Raw genomic sequence first — 16,668 nt, forward strand, 5'->3', positions numbered from 1 at the left:
AAAGGTCTTTTCTGCTTCTCTCCTCACTGCTGTGTATTTGTTCCCTGCTTATTTGTAGTGCTGGTATGGTTCAGGGTTAGGCCTCTTTCAATTTTGTACCCTTTTTCTTTTCTTCCTCTCTGGTCCTCTCGCAAGTTTTGTTGAACCAATCCCGTTTTCCAGCTCTGCATCTCTGATTTGGTATAAATTTTTGTGCCTTCATCGTATATTTTACAGAATTTGGCACACATTTCATTTACTGTACTTCCTTGCCAAGCAACAAATCTTTCCCTTTTAAATTCATTAAAGAATTAGCCAAACTCCCCAGTGTCCTCTCTTAAAATCAAGCTTCTAAATTATTTAAATTTCCCCATTCTTTTCTGTATCATATTGCATTGCATATTTAATTTCCAACAGAACATGGCCACTCTTTTCCATAGGAGGAAGGCACCGAATGTCAAATATCTCTTCTTTCCTGGTGAATATTAAATCCAGTATTGACAGAACATCCCCTTCCCCCCACTCTCGTGACCTGCTTAATGTACTGATACATGAATAGTCTCCCAGGATAAAGTTTACAAATCTGCATTTTCAAATGTCCTCCGTTCTTGCTTCGTAGGCCTCTCAGTCTATTGCTTTCAAGTTGAAGAAACCCTGTACCAACAATTGTGATTTATCTTTACCTGTTCTTATTATAATCTCTCTCATGACCATTATGAGGCCCCTCTCATTTGTCATCTAGTTCCTCCTTTGTCCATGTTTTGCTTGATGGTAGGCTGCAGGTATCTACGATTATCTGTTTATCAGCCTGATTAAAAACCTGCCTTGCCATTATGTCAACTTCTCAACAAAATTCTGTGTGAATAAATGCCATGTTATGGAATGTGAAATAGGAGAAAATAGACCACACACAACTTACAAATTATGTGGAAAGGACTTAAAGAACCAACAAAGAAAGAGATCTAGGCTTGGTTCTGGATAATAAACTGTCACCAGAGTAACACACAAAGGACATTGTGCAAGGAACACATCCTGAAGTTGGAAAGTACAGCATCACTTTTAATTACATGGATGGTGAAATACTAAATTAACTGTTTATAACTTTTGTGAAACCAAAACTGGAATATGCAGCAGTTGTGTGGTGCTCATCTCAAGAAGCATGTCAATAAACTGTAAAAGGTGCAAAGGCAGGCTACAAAATAGCTTCCAGAACTGAAAAAACATGGTGTGATAGAGGCATAAAATATGCCAAAACTAGAAGATAAAAGAAAAAGAGGTGATATGATCACCACTCACAAAAATAGTAACAGGAATCGACCAAATTGACAAATTCCTGAAACTGGTAACCTCAAGAACAAGAGGTCATAGACACAAGCTAACGAAACATTGGTGCCAAGAAAATATAAAAAAATTGTTTTGAAAACAGAGTGGTAGACAGTTGGAACAAGTTAAGTGAGAAAGTAATGGAGGCCAAAACCATCAGCAGTTTAAAAGCATTACATGTCAAAGTGTGCTGGGAAGACAGGACACCACGAGCGTAGCTCTCATTCTGTAACTATACTTAGGTAATTACACATACATACCTTCATTGTCACAAACTTTTCCTTATAGTTCTTCTCTGCATCTCTAATATCCTTTCGTTTAAGTTCACGTTCTAAATCTTGTATAGTCTTTTCAACTTCCTCTAGACGACCATCTAATGCTGCTCTCTGTTGTTCAAAATCAAATAAATTAGTGTTAACTCAGTTATATATATATATATATTGTGACAAGAGAGCCATACAGTAGGGGCCTCGTAGCCTGGTGGATAGCGCGCAGGACTCGTAATTCTGTGGCGCGGGTTCGATTCCCGCACGAGGCAGAAACAAATGGGCAAAGTTTCTTTCACCCTGAATGCCCCTGTTACCTAGCAGTAAATAGGTACCTGGGAGTTAGTCAGCTGTCACGGGCTGCTTCCTGGGGGTGGAGGCCTGGTCGAGGACCGGGCCGCGGGGACACTAAAGAAAAGCCCCAAAATCATCTCAAGATAACATCTCAAGATAACCACAGTAAAACAGCAACAGTTGGAACGTTTGGACACGACGCCTATCAGCCGTGTATTGTGAGTACACAGTACTCATACCTCAGTGTGGTGGTATACCAAGGGCCAGGGCAACTTGGGTCAAGGGTACAAGTCATGAAGTTGTCAGTTTTGTGGCAGCCTTGCTAATCCATGATGATTACTACTAAATCAAGGGATGCTGAGGATCTCACATGCCCTTGCAGCTGTATATAAGATTAAGTTCAGACTGAGGAGTGTGTGTGTGTGTGCGCAGACTTGTGTGTGGTTGCAGCTCTGCTAAGGGGGACGAGCATCAAGTACCTCCAGTCGAGTGAAAGGTTCAGCAAATAAGTATGCCTCTCTAGTACCTATCACATTTAATCCTAGTAGATTAGCAAGGCTATCACATAATGGACAACTTCGTGACCTCTTGAAGTGCTGACCCCAGTTGGCCTGGCCCTTGGTATAGTGCCTGAGGTCAGAGTTCATATTGTGTACTGCGGGCGATAGGCGCAGCGCCCAGATGGTCCAACTGTTGTTGTTCTACTGTGTACTGCTTTCTTGTCACAATATAACCATAATGATGTACTAAACTATGCATTTCTGGGGGGAGCCCCGTCGGCTCCCCGGAGCTATCCCAGGCTGATATGCTAATGTCAGACTTTGGCATCAGTCATGTGTATGGAGTTCTTAGGCCTACCGGGGACCACGGCCAGAACCGGGCCCCCTCAGAGAGGCAAGGGGAGCAATGGCCTATAGAAGCCCCCGTGTAGTTGGAAGCATTCTATGTCTGCCATCGACCGGAACAGGCACCCAGAAAGGTAAGCGCCCCAAAACAAACCCCTATTCTGGTTAAAATTGCTACCTAATACCGAACTAGTGGATAGAACTCCCCAACCGAAAACAAGCAAATTAGTGTGACGTCACACACTGCCGCGCCGCTGTCTGCGCAGCTCCCCCCTCCCCGGGAGGGGGAAGGGGGAGCCCCAGACCCCCCGCGCCGGCTACCCACACCTCAGTTCTTGAGGCTGATGCTATAGGCGATGGTCGTGTGCTCTGGCTCCGGTGTCGCTACTGCACTGTGCTTTGAGTGTGGTGTTAGTTTTGTGGGTGCGAGAGCCAGGAGTTATCTTCAGTACTCGGGCTGCATGCGTCTAGGGCTGCCTTCCCTAGGTGCCCTGTAAGTACTGCCCTTGGGGCTTGGGGCCACCTTCCACAGGCTCCTCGGGGTCTGCCTCTGCTGGTCCGTTTTACCTTTCGGTTTTTCGGCCGCCTGTTGGGCTCTTGGGTGTTCTGTTCTCCCTTGTTACCGGCAGGTAAGAGGCAGTTTGCACTGGTAGGGGCGCAGGGTGCTGCTCAGCTTGTAATTCCCGACATCGCGGCCGGCTCTGTTCCTTGGGGTTCGCTGTCCTCTTGCGGGGTTTTGTTTTTCTTTTTGTTTTTGCCTGGTGGGGGGTTCTGTCATTTTATTCAGTTTGTTTTTGCCCTTCCACTGTTCTCCTCGGTGGCGCCCCCTGCTAGGTCCCCGTGAGTGTACACGTCCCTGGGGTTCAGCTTTAGAAGTTTGCTTGGTAGTTTTGGGCGCCGGTTTGCAGCACCCTGCCTGGGACTACCTGAGCGCGAGTCCTCTTAAAGTAAACGCTCAGGACCCTGGGAATCCCCTAGGGGGCGCGTGGGTCCGATGGATGTGACCCCGGGGTCCCCACTCGCTGTGTGCGAGTTTGAGGGTTGCTCGGTCCCCTTGTCTCAGGGTGACCCTCATTGTTTTTGCCTCTGCCACGCTGCCTGTTGGGTCGGTGATACTTTCGACCCTGAGTCCTGTGAGTGTTGCTGCTTGCTTGTGACTCAATTTACCCAATCCTCTGATGATTCTATTCGGGTACAGGCGGCACGTGCGTTGCAGTCTAGGTTTCGTCTGTTGCAACGCGCTCGGTTGGTTGCTTCCCCGGATGCCCCGGGGCTGCCCCGCTTTGCTTTTCGAGACCCGGACTTGGGGGTGGGGGTCGCTTCGATCCTGGTTCAGTCCGCACCTCCTCGTCCTTCCCCTTCTGTTCGTTCTGGCCCCTTGTTTGGTCTGGATTCCTGGCATTCCTTCTGTCGTTCCCGCACGCTGGAGTGGCGGGAAGCTTCCACGGTGCTTCAGGTTTTCCTGGGGGGTGAACTTGAGTACCTGAATGAGTGCTTGTTTGCCCCTGCCCTTCCCCGCGATGTGGGCGTTATTCAGCTCCATGTGCAGGTTCCCTCCCTTTCGGCGGCGCTCGTGGCGGAGGACTTGCGCGCTCGGGGCCTTTTGTGTTCAGCCTTGCGGTTCTTTTCCCTCCTGGAGCTGTCTTCGGATTGGCTCGTGGAGGATGTGGGGACGCTTGGGTCCGTCCCGGGGTCCGGCACCTTGTCCTCGGCTGCGCGTTCGTCGGCTGCCTTGTTGAAGCTGTTCACGCCGATTTTGCGGGATGCGGTTTCCCTGTTCTATGCTTCCCGTCTCGCGTGTCGGCAGGCGGTGCTGGGTTCCTCCGTGGAATCTGCTTGGGCTCTGGCTCTTAGGCGTTCTTCACCTTTTTGTCCTCTCCTGTTTGGGGAGTCGGCCGTGGCGCAGTTTATTCAGGCTGCGTCGGCGGCTTGTCGTCCGATGTCGGACTTGTTGGTTTTCCGGGGGTCCCGGGGTGGGTCTTCCCGGAAAGGTCGTGCCAGGGCTCGGGGTTCCTCTCGTCGTGGTAGGCCTCTGGTGTCAGGTTTGGGGTTGGCTCCTCCTGCGGACCCTCCCTCGTCTGGTCGGCGCGGTGTTTGCGCTGTGCGGGGTTCTGGGTCTCGTAAGGGTCGCCGGCCCTTTCGCGGTTTGCCCCTTTGACGGGGCGATGGGGGGGCGGCTTGCGCTGTTCGCCCGCGCCTGGTCCCACGATTCGTGGGCCTTTCGGGTCGTGTCTCGCGGCCTGCGGTGGCGTTGGGTGGCCCCTCCCCCCTTTGGGGGGTCGGGGCTGGCGGGGCAGGCTTCTTCCCCTGCGCTCTGTCGAGTCGTCTTGGAGTGGGTACACTTGGGCGTCGTCGAAACGACGTCGTCCCTCAGATGGGTTTCCCGTCTGTTTCCGGTTCCGAAACGGGACTGCGCGGACCTGCGGTTCATTCTGGACTTGTCCCGTCTGAACCCCTGGGTTCATTGCCCCTCCTTTCGGATGACTACGCTGTCTCAGGTTCGGCTCCTCTTGGAGCCGGGTGCTTGGATGGTGTCCCTGGACCTCCGGGACGCTTATTGGCATGTCCCGATTCATCCGCGGTTCAGGGACTGGCTCGGTTTTGTAGTGGGGCGTCTGAGTTACCGCTTTCGTTGTCTCCCGTTCGGGTTGAACCTGGCACCTCGCGTGTTCACACGCCTTACACGGGTTGTGGTGGCTCGTTTGCGTCTCCTAGGTGTTCGGGTGTTGGCCTACCTCGACGACTGGCTGGTTTGGGCTCCCAGCCAGTCCGCTTGCTTGCTAGCCAGGGATTTGGTTCTTTCCCAGCTCGCCGGGTTCGGGTTCTTGGTGAACTGGAGGAAGTCCCATCTGGTTCCCTCTCAGGTTCGGACTTGGCTGGGTCTCGTGTGGGACTCTCGGACCGCCTCCTTGTCTCTCCCTCCGGAGTCTCTCCTGCGGCTGCGGTCCCGCCTTCGTCTGTTTCTGGAGGGCCCTCGGGTCACCCGGCGGTTGCTCGAGGGGCTGTGCGGGAGCCTGAACTTCGCGATGGTGGTCTACCCGCCGGGTCGGGTTTGGCTTCGACGGCTGTTCTGGTTCCTTCGGGGTTCCCCCTTCCGCCTCTCTCGCGATCGCAGAGTTCGACCCCCGGGGGACTTGCGTCGGTTGCTGCGTCACCGGCTTCCTCTTCGGGTTTTTCGGGGTTCAGTGCCTTGGCGCCTACCCGAGCCCTCGCTCGATGTGTACACGGATGCGTCGTCTCTCGGCTGGGGTTTTGTGACCAGTGCTCACCAGGCCGGCCAGGGGCGTTGGGATCCGTCCTTCCGTCGAGCTCACAGTACGGTGCGGGAGTTCGCGGCGGTGTGGTTTGCTCTGGGGAGGATTCGGGTGGCCCGCGGATCGACGATTCGGCTCCATTCGGACTGCTCTCCGGTGGTTCATTGCCTGAACCGCGGGGGTTCGATGCGGTCCTTGTCTCTTTGGGGTTGGTCGCTTCGGGTGACTCGTCTGCTGAGTTCTCGGGGTTTGGCTCTCCTGGCAGTTCACGTACGGGGCGTGTCCAACGTCTTGGCCGACGCCCTGTCTCGCTTCGTTCCCCTCTCCACGGAGTGGACGGTCGACGACGAGTCCTTCCGTTGGCTTTGCCAGACGTTCGGGCGCCCCGAGGTGGACCTCTTCGCGTCGACGTGGTCGCGGCGTCTTCCCGTTTATGCGGCGCCCTTCCCCGATTGCGAGGCCGTCGGGGTCGATGCTTTTCGGCTCGACTGGTCGAGGTGGGGGTTCCTGTACCTCTTTCCCCCAGTTCGGCTGTTGCTCCAGGTCCTGACTCGCTTAGAGACTTACCAGGGGAGAGTTGTCCTTCTGGCCCCTTGGTGGCCGGCCCAGCCTTGGTTTCAGGCGCTGGTTGCTCGGTGTCCGAACCCGAGGGTTTTCCCGCGGCTCCGCCTCTTTCAGCAGATCGGGCCGGTACGTCACGTAGCTGGTTCGATCTTCTCCTCGAGTCTTCGCGTATGGTTTTTTTGACTCGAGTCTATCATCATCTCTATGGTGATCAGGTGGCCTCCTTGTTGGTGTCCCACCTGAGGGCTTCTTCTCGGCGGCAGTATGAAGTTTCCTGGCGGTCCTTCCGTTTCTTTTTGCGTCTTCGTCGTGTTAGCTCCTTGTCTGTTCGGGTGGTCTTGTCCTTCCTCTCGTGGTTGTTTCAGGACCGTCATCTTATGCCTAACACTGTCGCTTCGTATCGTGCGGCGCTGGCGGAGCCGCTTCAGCTTGCTTTCGGTATCGATGTTACGTCTGCGCCGTTTCGCAAGCTGTCTCGTGCATTGTTTCACCTCCGGCCTGCTCATGCGTCGCCTGAGCCGTCCTGGTCTTTGGACAGAGTGCTCGCTTTCCTTTCATCTCCTCGTTTCGTTGTGGCCCCTTCGGTCCAGGATTGTTTTTCCAAGGCACTTTTCTTGTTGGCTTTGGCCTCTGGGGGTCGGGTAGGGGAGCTTCATGCTCTCCTCCGGCGCAGGGGTTTCTGCTCTTTTGGTCGTGGTGATAGTTTTGTTCGTTTGCAGCCGTCTCCTTCTTTTCTGGCGAAGAATGAGACTGCTGCGTTCCGGAGGGGTCCATGGGTGGTTGATGCTTGGTTGGTCAGGCCGGGGGTGCATCATGTTTTGTGTCCGGTTGCGGCGCTTCGCCGTTATTTGCGCGCCACAGCTTCTGTGTCCGGGGACGCGCTGTGGGTTGATCCGGTTTCCCTTCTTCCCTGTTCGCGGGTTCGGGTCTCTCAGGTCGTCCGCAGGGTTATTAGGTCTAGCCAGCCTGCGGTCTATCCCCGTGCCCATGACGTTCGTAAGTTCGCGGCTCTTGCTGCCGTCTTTGGGAATATGTCTTGGTCTGATATTCGGGCGCGGGGATTTTGGCGGTCGAACAGGGTCCTGGCTGCTCGTTACCTTGTGAATGTCCCTGGCCCTCGTCGGGCCTGTGTTGCTTTGGGTCGGCGGTTGCAGCCAGTTGTCTCGGCTTCGAGTTGAGGGGTGAGCGACGACCGCCTCCCGGGTAAGTCCCTCTTTTTCTGTCTGTGGGTAGTTAGCTCCGGGGAGCCGACGGGGCTCCCCCCAGAAAACCAGCGTTGAATGTAATGAAACGCCATTTTCTGGGTGAGTCCCGGAGGCTCCCCGGCATCCCTCCCTCCCTCCGGTCGGCGGTTTTTCGCGTTTTTGACATCCAGCCTCAAGAACTGAGGTGTGGGTAGCCGGCGCGGGGGGTCTGGGGCTCCCCCTTCCCCCTCCCGGGGAGGGGGGAGCTGCGCAGACAGCGGCGCGGCAGTGTGTGACGTCACACTAATTTGCTTGTTTTCGGTTGGGGAGTTCTATCCACTAGTTCGGTATTAGGTAGCAATTTTAACCAGAATAGGGGTTTGTTTTGGGGCGCTTACCTTTCTGGGTGCCTGTTCCGGTCGATGGCAGACATAGAATGCTTCCAACTACACGGGGGCTTCTATAGGCCATTGCTCCCCTTGCCTCTCTGAGGGGGCCCGGTTCTGGCCGTGGTCCCCGGTAGGCCTAAGAACTCCATACACATGACTGATGCCAAAGTCTGACATTAGCATATCAGCCTGGGATAGCTCCGGGGAGCCTCCGGGACTCACCCAGAAAATGGCGTTTCATTACATTCAACGCTGGTTTTTTGTGTTACAGGTGATCAAGGAAGATACTACAGTGCCTTAAGCCAGAAAACGTCTTGATACAAATTTTTAAGTATGCTTAAAAATACAAATGAAAAATACTCCCTTTTCATACCCTTGCACAATATGTACTTTATATACATTATGTGTCAGCATGTATCATGACAATTAATACTATGAAATAGTTGAAGAAAGCAAAGTGTTGACAAAGATGTAGAGAAATTACTAATAGAAAATAAGACTAACAGTTTGCTGTAAGAGCTTTATAAAATCTAATGATATACACAGGACTAGCTACCAGTCCCTCTAATATTTTCCAAGATTAAATTATTAAGTAATCTCTCTCGCCTGCACTCTAGAAAATAGAAATTTTAAATTTTTAAGCAGTCAAAATAATTCAGATATTTTATTGAGTGGATTCTGGCAGTAAAATATCTTTGCACATTTTCCAGGTCAGCAATTTCTCCAGTTTTGAAAGGTATTATTGTGAAACAATATTCTATCCTAGAACGGCCTATTCTCACGAGTTTTCCCAACATCAAGAAACTGTCGTACTGAAGTACCTTATGCTAACTTACCAGAGGACCCCCAAACAGAAAATGGAACATTATGTCAATTTCGCAAGCTGCTATCATTTTAAAGTATGGCAGTTTTTAGCCTTAGGTAAAGTATGTCACAATGCAATGTGCCATTAAGAGGAGGGGTTGCCTAGAGCGCACAACTGTCTTGAAAAGAATCAGCACTGATACAGTACCTCTTGTCTGAAGGTTCTTGTTATCTAACCTGCCATTTTTCATGCAATTGTGACAGGTACTTTATTGTATTCTTTAGAAGTAAGATCTTCTGACATCTTTTATTTTGCTTTTTGTTCTATAGTGATTTGACTGCATTTTATTTGTGCCTTCGCCTTCTTATTTTTATATATTTGTTTTTTCCATAGTGTTGGAGTTGGAACTTATCTTCAGTAAACATTATATTTTCCGTGGGTCACTGAAAGTCCTGATTTACATCTGTTTGGAGGTTTCCAGTGTCCTCTATATTGTCTTCTCTCAAAAATCTTAGCATCATCTGCAAGGAATGATATAATACTATACACAGAGAAATCACATTAACGTGATATATCAATGAACAAATCCACAAGAGCCTTGATGAGGGTTCTTGGACCTATGTAATGGGTGTATCCATGCGCGATCTAGTAGACTGAACCTATGTGCTGGGTGTTCTTTTTTGCAACCAGGTTGCAATTCTTTTGACCATGTTGTGGTGCAGTCAACTAGAGCGTGCCTGGGAACACTCAGTGCATAGGTTCAAACCCTCATCAAGGCTCCTGTGAATTTGTTCATTGATATATCACATTAATGTGATTTGTGTGGTGTGTATTGAAGGGGTATCAACCTATAGTCAGAGGTAGAACTACAGGTAGACAGAGCCCAAGTGCATGGGGGAATCCTGTGAAACCCCAGTTAGGCTTCAGTGAAGCCTTGGGACCCTTGTGGGTGCAGTAGTACCCCAGGTTGCATTTCTTTTGACCATGTCATGGTGCAGTCGACTAGAGCACACCTGAAAACATCTAGCGCATAGGATCGAACCCTCAACAAGGCTCCTGTGGATTTCTTTTCTATAATACTATAGTTTGTGTTCTTATCTATGCCCAATATGAAGATGAGAAACAGTAATTGAGCAAACACAGTACCATAGAGGACTGAGTTTTTCATGGTGAATGATCCTGATTTGACTTTGATGACCATAACACACTGGATTCTGTTCCTTAGGAAATTGAATATCATTTTCCTATTTGCCAGTAATTCCTTAGGTGCACATTTTGTGTGCAATAACACCATGGTCACACCATTTGTATTTTTCCTTTAAGCAATTTTGTCTAGCAGTGCAATACTGAAATGTCTTTGATTCTGTTAATGATACTGTTCGACAGAAGCAGTTTCTATACAGCGGGACCTTGCTCTAATGAATCATGTTCTAACATCTTCCTGGAGAGTGACAGTTTGTCACTCTAGTCTCACAACTTTGCCATTATTTGGGATATAGTACTTTACAGAACCCATTTGTCTGACCATTTTACAGCCTATATAGGTCCTCCAACAGCACTTTGAAACCTGCACTTTTTTTTTATTCTTGCATCATTTACAATTACTATACTCTGTTCTCTTCCCATCAAGTAGTTTTGTACCCAATCTAGCTCCTTTCCTCTTACACAATATGAAGAAACAATTTACATATCAGTCTTTTATGTGGGACCGATATGTAATTTGTTATATTATGGAATTAAACTCACTTACCTAAATTTACCCAAGGCACCACTTACTCTAGTGGCCTTGATGAGAACAGGAAGCCAGCATCTTGTCAAAGGTTACATATATATCTTGATTTTTCCAAGCTGGATTTTAAAATTCAACAGTTTTGCCATTTACAGCTAATGCAAGTAGGCAGTCCCATGGGTTTATAATATTATGAGTGAAAAAGCATCTCTTATTTTCAGTTCTACATTGTGGCTTGTTATGCTTGAAACCATTGCTCATCATTTGTGTTACATCTGATCTTCTGAAGAAATTGTTCGGATCAACATAAATCATTCAATTTGTTCGGTATTTTAAAAGTTTCGATGAGATCTGAACGGTCATGCAGTGACCTAAGTGTTGCTAACCCTGTGGCTCTGAACCATTTTTGGTATGAACGTTGACTTAGTTCCAGAATTATTTTTTATTGCCCGGTGTTGAACTTTCTCAAATGTAGCTACGTCCTTCTGAAGATGTCGTCTCCATGCTTGGATACAATTCTCCAAGTGGAGGCACACCAGAGATTTATACGGTTAAATAACTACCTTCTTTCCCTTAGAGTAAAATGTATGCTTGATCATTCCTAGGGTTTGATTAGCTATTTTTTTCCTGCAACTCCCAATTGTTGTGCAACTTTCAGTGAATGATGGATTCTGACTCCAAGGTATTTTTCTTCATCAATCTGCGGCAAGGTAATTTTTTAATTTGGTAGTTGTGACACAGGTTCTTATGCAAGGTCTTGCATTTTTCTATATAAAAAAGCATTTGCCAGTCTTCTGACCTTTTGTGTTCATGTAGGCTCGATATCATCTGCACTTCCCACTTTACCATAAATCTTAGTGTCATCTGCAAATCTGATGATGTAGTTTGTAATATTCTCATCAATGTCATTGATGTATATCACAAAAAAGGGTTGGCCCCAAAATGGACCTTTGTGGTACCACTCACCACATTTCTCCGGTCAGACTCATTCTTGTGTAGCACAAACCTTTATTTTCTTTGTTTTAACTATAGTATTTTAATTCATTCTAGTATTCAACCACTTCTTCCATGTGCCTGTAATTTCCTTGCTAGTCTTTTATTTGGTACCTTATCAAAAAGGTGCCACATATACCAAAGTGAGGAACTTTGGTACCTTTGGTATAAAAGTTAAAAGTTTTTTTTTAAACAAATCTTCAGCAGAGTATATGTATACTACATCTACCAGAAATCCTTTGTCTGCATTAAAACAAGCCACATGCCACAAGCCATTTTGCTTTATGTTCAGTAGTGTTACAAAACCCCTATCTCCTTTTTCTGGTGTTACGCATAAGAACATTTTTAAAAAATACAATTAAAGCAATACTGTATTAAGAAATATTATTCAAAACTATTTTTATCAGATTAATGTTTTTATATTTAAAACGTATTTATTATTTGTGTAAAAACAAATGAGACAAGCGATAATATATGGAGACACAGTAAGAAAACCTATCTAAAATATGGCAATAGTTAGTGAAAAGCTGAAACAAACAAAATTTGGATAAGGTCTGATAAAAATTTGTCAGAATTATTCAGGTTTCACTTTGAAATGCAGACTTTTCCCATATCACATGGGAAACCAACAAAATAATACTATAAATCAACAGTATTCGTACTGGAGAAACATTATACAGTACTGTAATACGAAACTGAATTCAGTATATCCTAGGTTATCTTAATACTGTACTGCCAAGAAACTGGACTATATTAAATTTTTATGTAGTTCAAAAAGACCATAATAATACATACTTTGTTTTGCAGTGAATGCCATTTTTCATTAAGACTATTCTTTTCATCAATGAGAGTATCATAGTTAAAGCCCCGGATGCGTTCATTTAGAACGGCAATACTTCTCTCTAGGAGTTTTGCTTCAACTTCTTTGTCACGAATCTTTTTTTGATCATCAAGACTTCGTTTTCTTTCCTTTAAATGAAGAAAAAGAAACAATTATTTCTATAACAAATTATGACAAAACACACTGTACAACGTTATGTCATCAATGAGCTGCTTTGCATTAAAAATAATAATGTTATATCTTTTGAAGAAAAAATTTGTATAGCTTTTCTGCACAGCAAAAGATTAAATAAAACCTGTCCTCTTATCCTACATCATTTTTATTTAAATGGGTTCTCTTTGTCCACACTGTCAACTGTTGAGGTTGCCCAAAACTTGGATTTTCCGAGATGACGTCAAAGGACCATGCAAGTTAATATGGGAAAACTTGGGAGCAAAGTTTAGATCAAATGTCTGCATGAAAATGGCACAAAAAGTGCTCCACTCTGATCACCAGCCAATCCCTGAACTCAAAGTAGATAAAAACATGCCAAGAGGCACCCCAAATATACAAAGAGAGAGCCAATAGTTGGTCAAAACCACCTCATCTTCCAGAATGATGAATACAAGCAACTATTAAGAACAATAGGTCTGTTATAGTGAGGTTCCAAAGTACCCTGCTTAGGTAAGAAGATGGACACCCATCTGCAAGGATGAAATCACTACATGCACAATCTTGTCCAACAAATCACAAATGACAGAGTAGATGAGTAGACCGGTAAAACAGTCCTCGAGACACTAGAAGGGAGAGGACCAGGCCCACTGAAGACCCAAGATCCCACATTATACACCTAGGCACATCAAGAATAAGCATGCCAGAAGATGTTCAGATATCCCCCTCTCTATACCATTACCACGTCATGAAGAGTTACTTCATGCAATGAAAGAGTTACCAAGATGAATCATGTTGTCCTCTGCTTTTCTGGGGTCTTTAATTTAGTTGTAATGATCTGATATTCCCAGACTCTCCAAAATATCCATTGCAGGAGCCAGAGCATGGCATTAAAGCCAGGCGGAGTACCTAAGGTTAGGAAGATTATAGGTGGGCAGTTCAGGAAGCAACTGAGGGAAGATCGCCCAGAATTTTTTTTTAACAGTGGAGCTCATGCCGATGCTGGATGAAGTAGCAGTGTCAGTATTAATTAGATCAATGTGTATATAAATACTCAAACAGTATGATGATGATTTTGATTTTAAAAGTTCTTATATGTGACAAATTAGAATGTGCAGTGTTAGTATGGTCTCTACATTTACAAAAACATATAGACTGTAGTTCAAAGCCATATAGATATACGGATCCTGTAACTCAGATAGTCGATAAATAATTAGAGATCAGATTTCCTACAGCTGCCTAAACTGCAAGATAGTAGAGTATGTGGGGATATGATTACCACATAAAATAATGACAGTTTTAGAATGCGAAAGAAGCTTTCTTATTATCAGCCCCCACACACAACAAGCAGCACAAATATAAAATAATAAAATTTGTCTTCACTAATACAGTAGTTGGGGAATGGAACTACCTTCAGGAGAAAGTTGTGCAGTCTAAAAATTCTGCTTGTTTTATAGATGTATTTGATATTCATAAAAAAAAAATGGAAGACATAGGCATAGCTATTTCTGTAACTACAGTTTGGTAATTTATACACAAATCCAACCCCCCCCCACAACCCCCAAACACACACCAATGAAGAAGATTAACACAAATACAGTAATACTAACTCTTTGATTAGTTATTTCTTTTTGAATGTTACGATTTTGCTCTTCAAGTGATTTTTTGCTTGATTCTAAAGAAGTCACTTTTGTCTGAATGGATGTTACTCGCTGACGACTGTCTCTCAAACGTTGTTCTTCGCCACCAGTCACATAGGATACTATGCTTTTTTGCAGTTCATTCGCAGATCTGTGCTTCTCACGAATCATAGTTACCTGCAAGAAAAATGGAAAACACAAACTGAACTTCAAATATATAGCCATAGTGTGCTTGCATAAGAGGGTTCATGAGCAGCATCTCGCATAAGAGGCCTCTAAGAGTCCTAGAGGCCTGTAGAGATACAGGCTCAACAATTCCAGTGTATCTCAGTACATCAGTACATCAGAGGTCCGCAGTTGTTCAACGTCCTCCCAGCAAGCATAAGAAATATTGCCGGAACAACCGTGGACATTTTCAAGAGGAAACTAGATTTATTCCTCCAAGGAGTGCCGGACCAACCGGGCTGTGGTGGGTATGTGGGCCTGCGGGCCGCTCCAAGCAACAGCCTGGTGGACCAAACTCTCACAAGTCGAGCCTGGCCTCGGGCCAGGCTTGGGGAGTAGAACTCCCAGAACCCCATCAACCAACCAGGTATCTCACTCCCACATTTCCTCTCCTCTCTCAGTACTGCCAGGCTCTTCAACCTACATCCCCACATACACAATTCTAAACAACAATGATTTGAATAGTGAATTTGTGAATTTTCAACTGCATAAAATGTCCTAGGATGGAAGAAGGATTCAGACATATACGATGAATGGCACATCTTGACATGTGAGTATCCCATGTATGAGTATTCAGTATTGGCAACATGTTTACGTGTTACCAATACTAAAGATGTAGAATTTAATAAGTATGGAAACATTGAAAACTCACTTGCAAATCTATTCATTTGTAATTGTGTTCTGGTTCAATATTTTTAAAAACAAATTATTGTGTATGTTATATGTCTACTGCTAATAACATCAATGAATAAGCAAGTATTTTTAATAATTGCAAAAACCTGACACCAAGATTTTACTTACAGTAATATTTTTACCATCAACTAAACAAAAAACTAAAAATATTACACACCTTCTGGTTTTGTGTCTCAATCCATGCCTCCTTTTGTTGTATGATTTTGGTTTTCTCATCCAATTTACTGGTTACCTGATACTTATACGGTGCCACCTCTGCTTGTGCCAGTTCACGGTCTTCTTTAAGACGGCTTCGATCCACTTCTAGTCTTGAAATTTCCTCTTTCAGTTTTTCTGATTCTTGCAGTTTGGTCTTCACCTACAGATAGGAAAACATTTTTTTAACAAAGAAATTAAGGGTTTAAATTTAGAAAAAAAGTCAGATTGAGCTGCATTTTGGTAGTTTCCATTAACCCTTAGACAGTGGCTGTGGAATAAAAATATAAAAATTCCAAGAAATAATTCAGTATGCAGTGTAAGAAAAACATGAAAATAAGTGAATATTTATCATTTCACTGGGTGGAGGCGCTCTGCAAGGCTGCATCTGGCACCTGTCAATGCCTGATGCTCAACTTTGCTGACGCTTCATGTTTTATCCTCCAATGTTTCACTGATTGTTTTATCAGTTGTTTTCTTTATTCACATCCACAGAGAGCTTTTATATTCATATTTGTATCATAAATGTAAAACTCACACAATAATTGTTAAAATCATCATAAGATGATGACCGCATTTCACTAGTAACACTCTTGACGACAACCACATTAGCATTTCGTTAACTATTGTTAACATTCCACTTTAGGCAAAGGCAGAGTTCAAATGATTACAAATTTTATTGCTGCACGATTTATACCCGAGGATGAGGTAGAGGTGAAGCACTTCTCTTACAGGTCCATTGTATCTTGACAATTTCCTGTTTGCATAGGGCCTTGCAGGGGTGCCACAGGCACAATCAGAGAGCACTGTATAAACATCAGAGGTCCACAGTTGTTCAACATACTCCCAGAGAGCATAAGAAATATTACGGGAGCAACTGTGGTCATCTTCACGAGAGAACTAGATAGTTTTCTTCAAGGAGTGCCATACCAACTGGGCTGTGGTGGATATGCGAGCCTGCAGGCCGCTCCAAGCAACAGCCTGGTGGACCAAGCTCTCGCAAGTTAAACCTGGCAGAGTAGAAGAGCGTCCAGGATCCCATCAAGCAGGTATCAAGCAGGTATCATAATGGATGGGGCAGTATGCTGTACGTTTCACCATGTTCTGGAAGTTGACTGTGTAATTTGATACTAGTTGGCTATTGATTCATGGCTTGGTTTGCTGATGTATAGTGCCTCGCTGATTCCAGTCTTCAATTGTTAGTGTACCTGTCTATTATTTTGTTGTTGCTCATCAGGATCTCTCTGGTCATGGTTTGATTATGCATAGACTATTTGTTCCTTAATAGAACCTTGCTGC

At 45.7% G+C, this 16,668-nt stretch overlaps 1 protein-coding gene across 1 annotated transcript in view; it reads right to left on the reverse strand.

Annotated features, from left to right (window-relative positions):
- The window catches only part of rad50 (DNA repair protein rad50), a 78,380-nt gene that overhangs the window by 8,450 nt on the left and 53,262 nt on the right, over positions 1-16,668 (reverse strand). Inside the window, exons 20-23 of the mRNA XM_045765509.2 lie at positions 15,332-15,532; positions 14,227-14,433; positions 12,421-12,594; positions 1,563-1,688 (exon numbers count right to left, since the gene is read on the reverse strand). Coding sequence (XP_045621465.1) covers positions 1,563-1,688; positions 12,421-12,594; positions 14,227-14,433; positions 15,332-15,532 — 708 coding nt within the window. The remainder of the gene's footprint in view (positions 1-1,562; positions 1,689-12,420; positions 12,595-14,226; positions 14,434-15,331; positions 15,533-16,668) is intronic.

This window comes from Procambarus clarkii, chromosome 17 (genome assembly GCF_040958095.1).
Source record: "Procambarus clarkii isolate CNS0578487 chromosome 17, FALCON_Pclarkii_2.0, whole genome shotgun sequence".
NCBI lineage: Eukaryota > Metazoa > Arthropoda > Malacostraca > Decapoda > Cambaridae > Procambarus > Procambarus clarkii.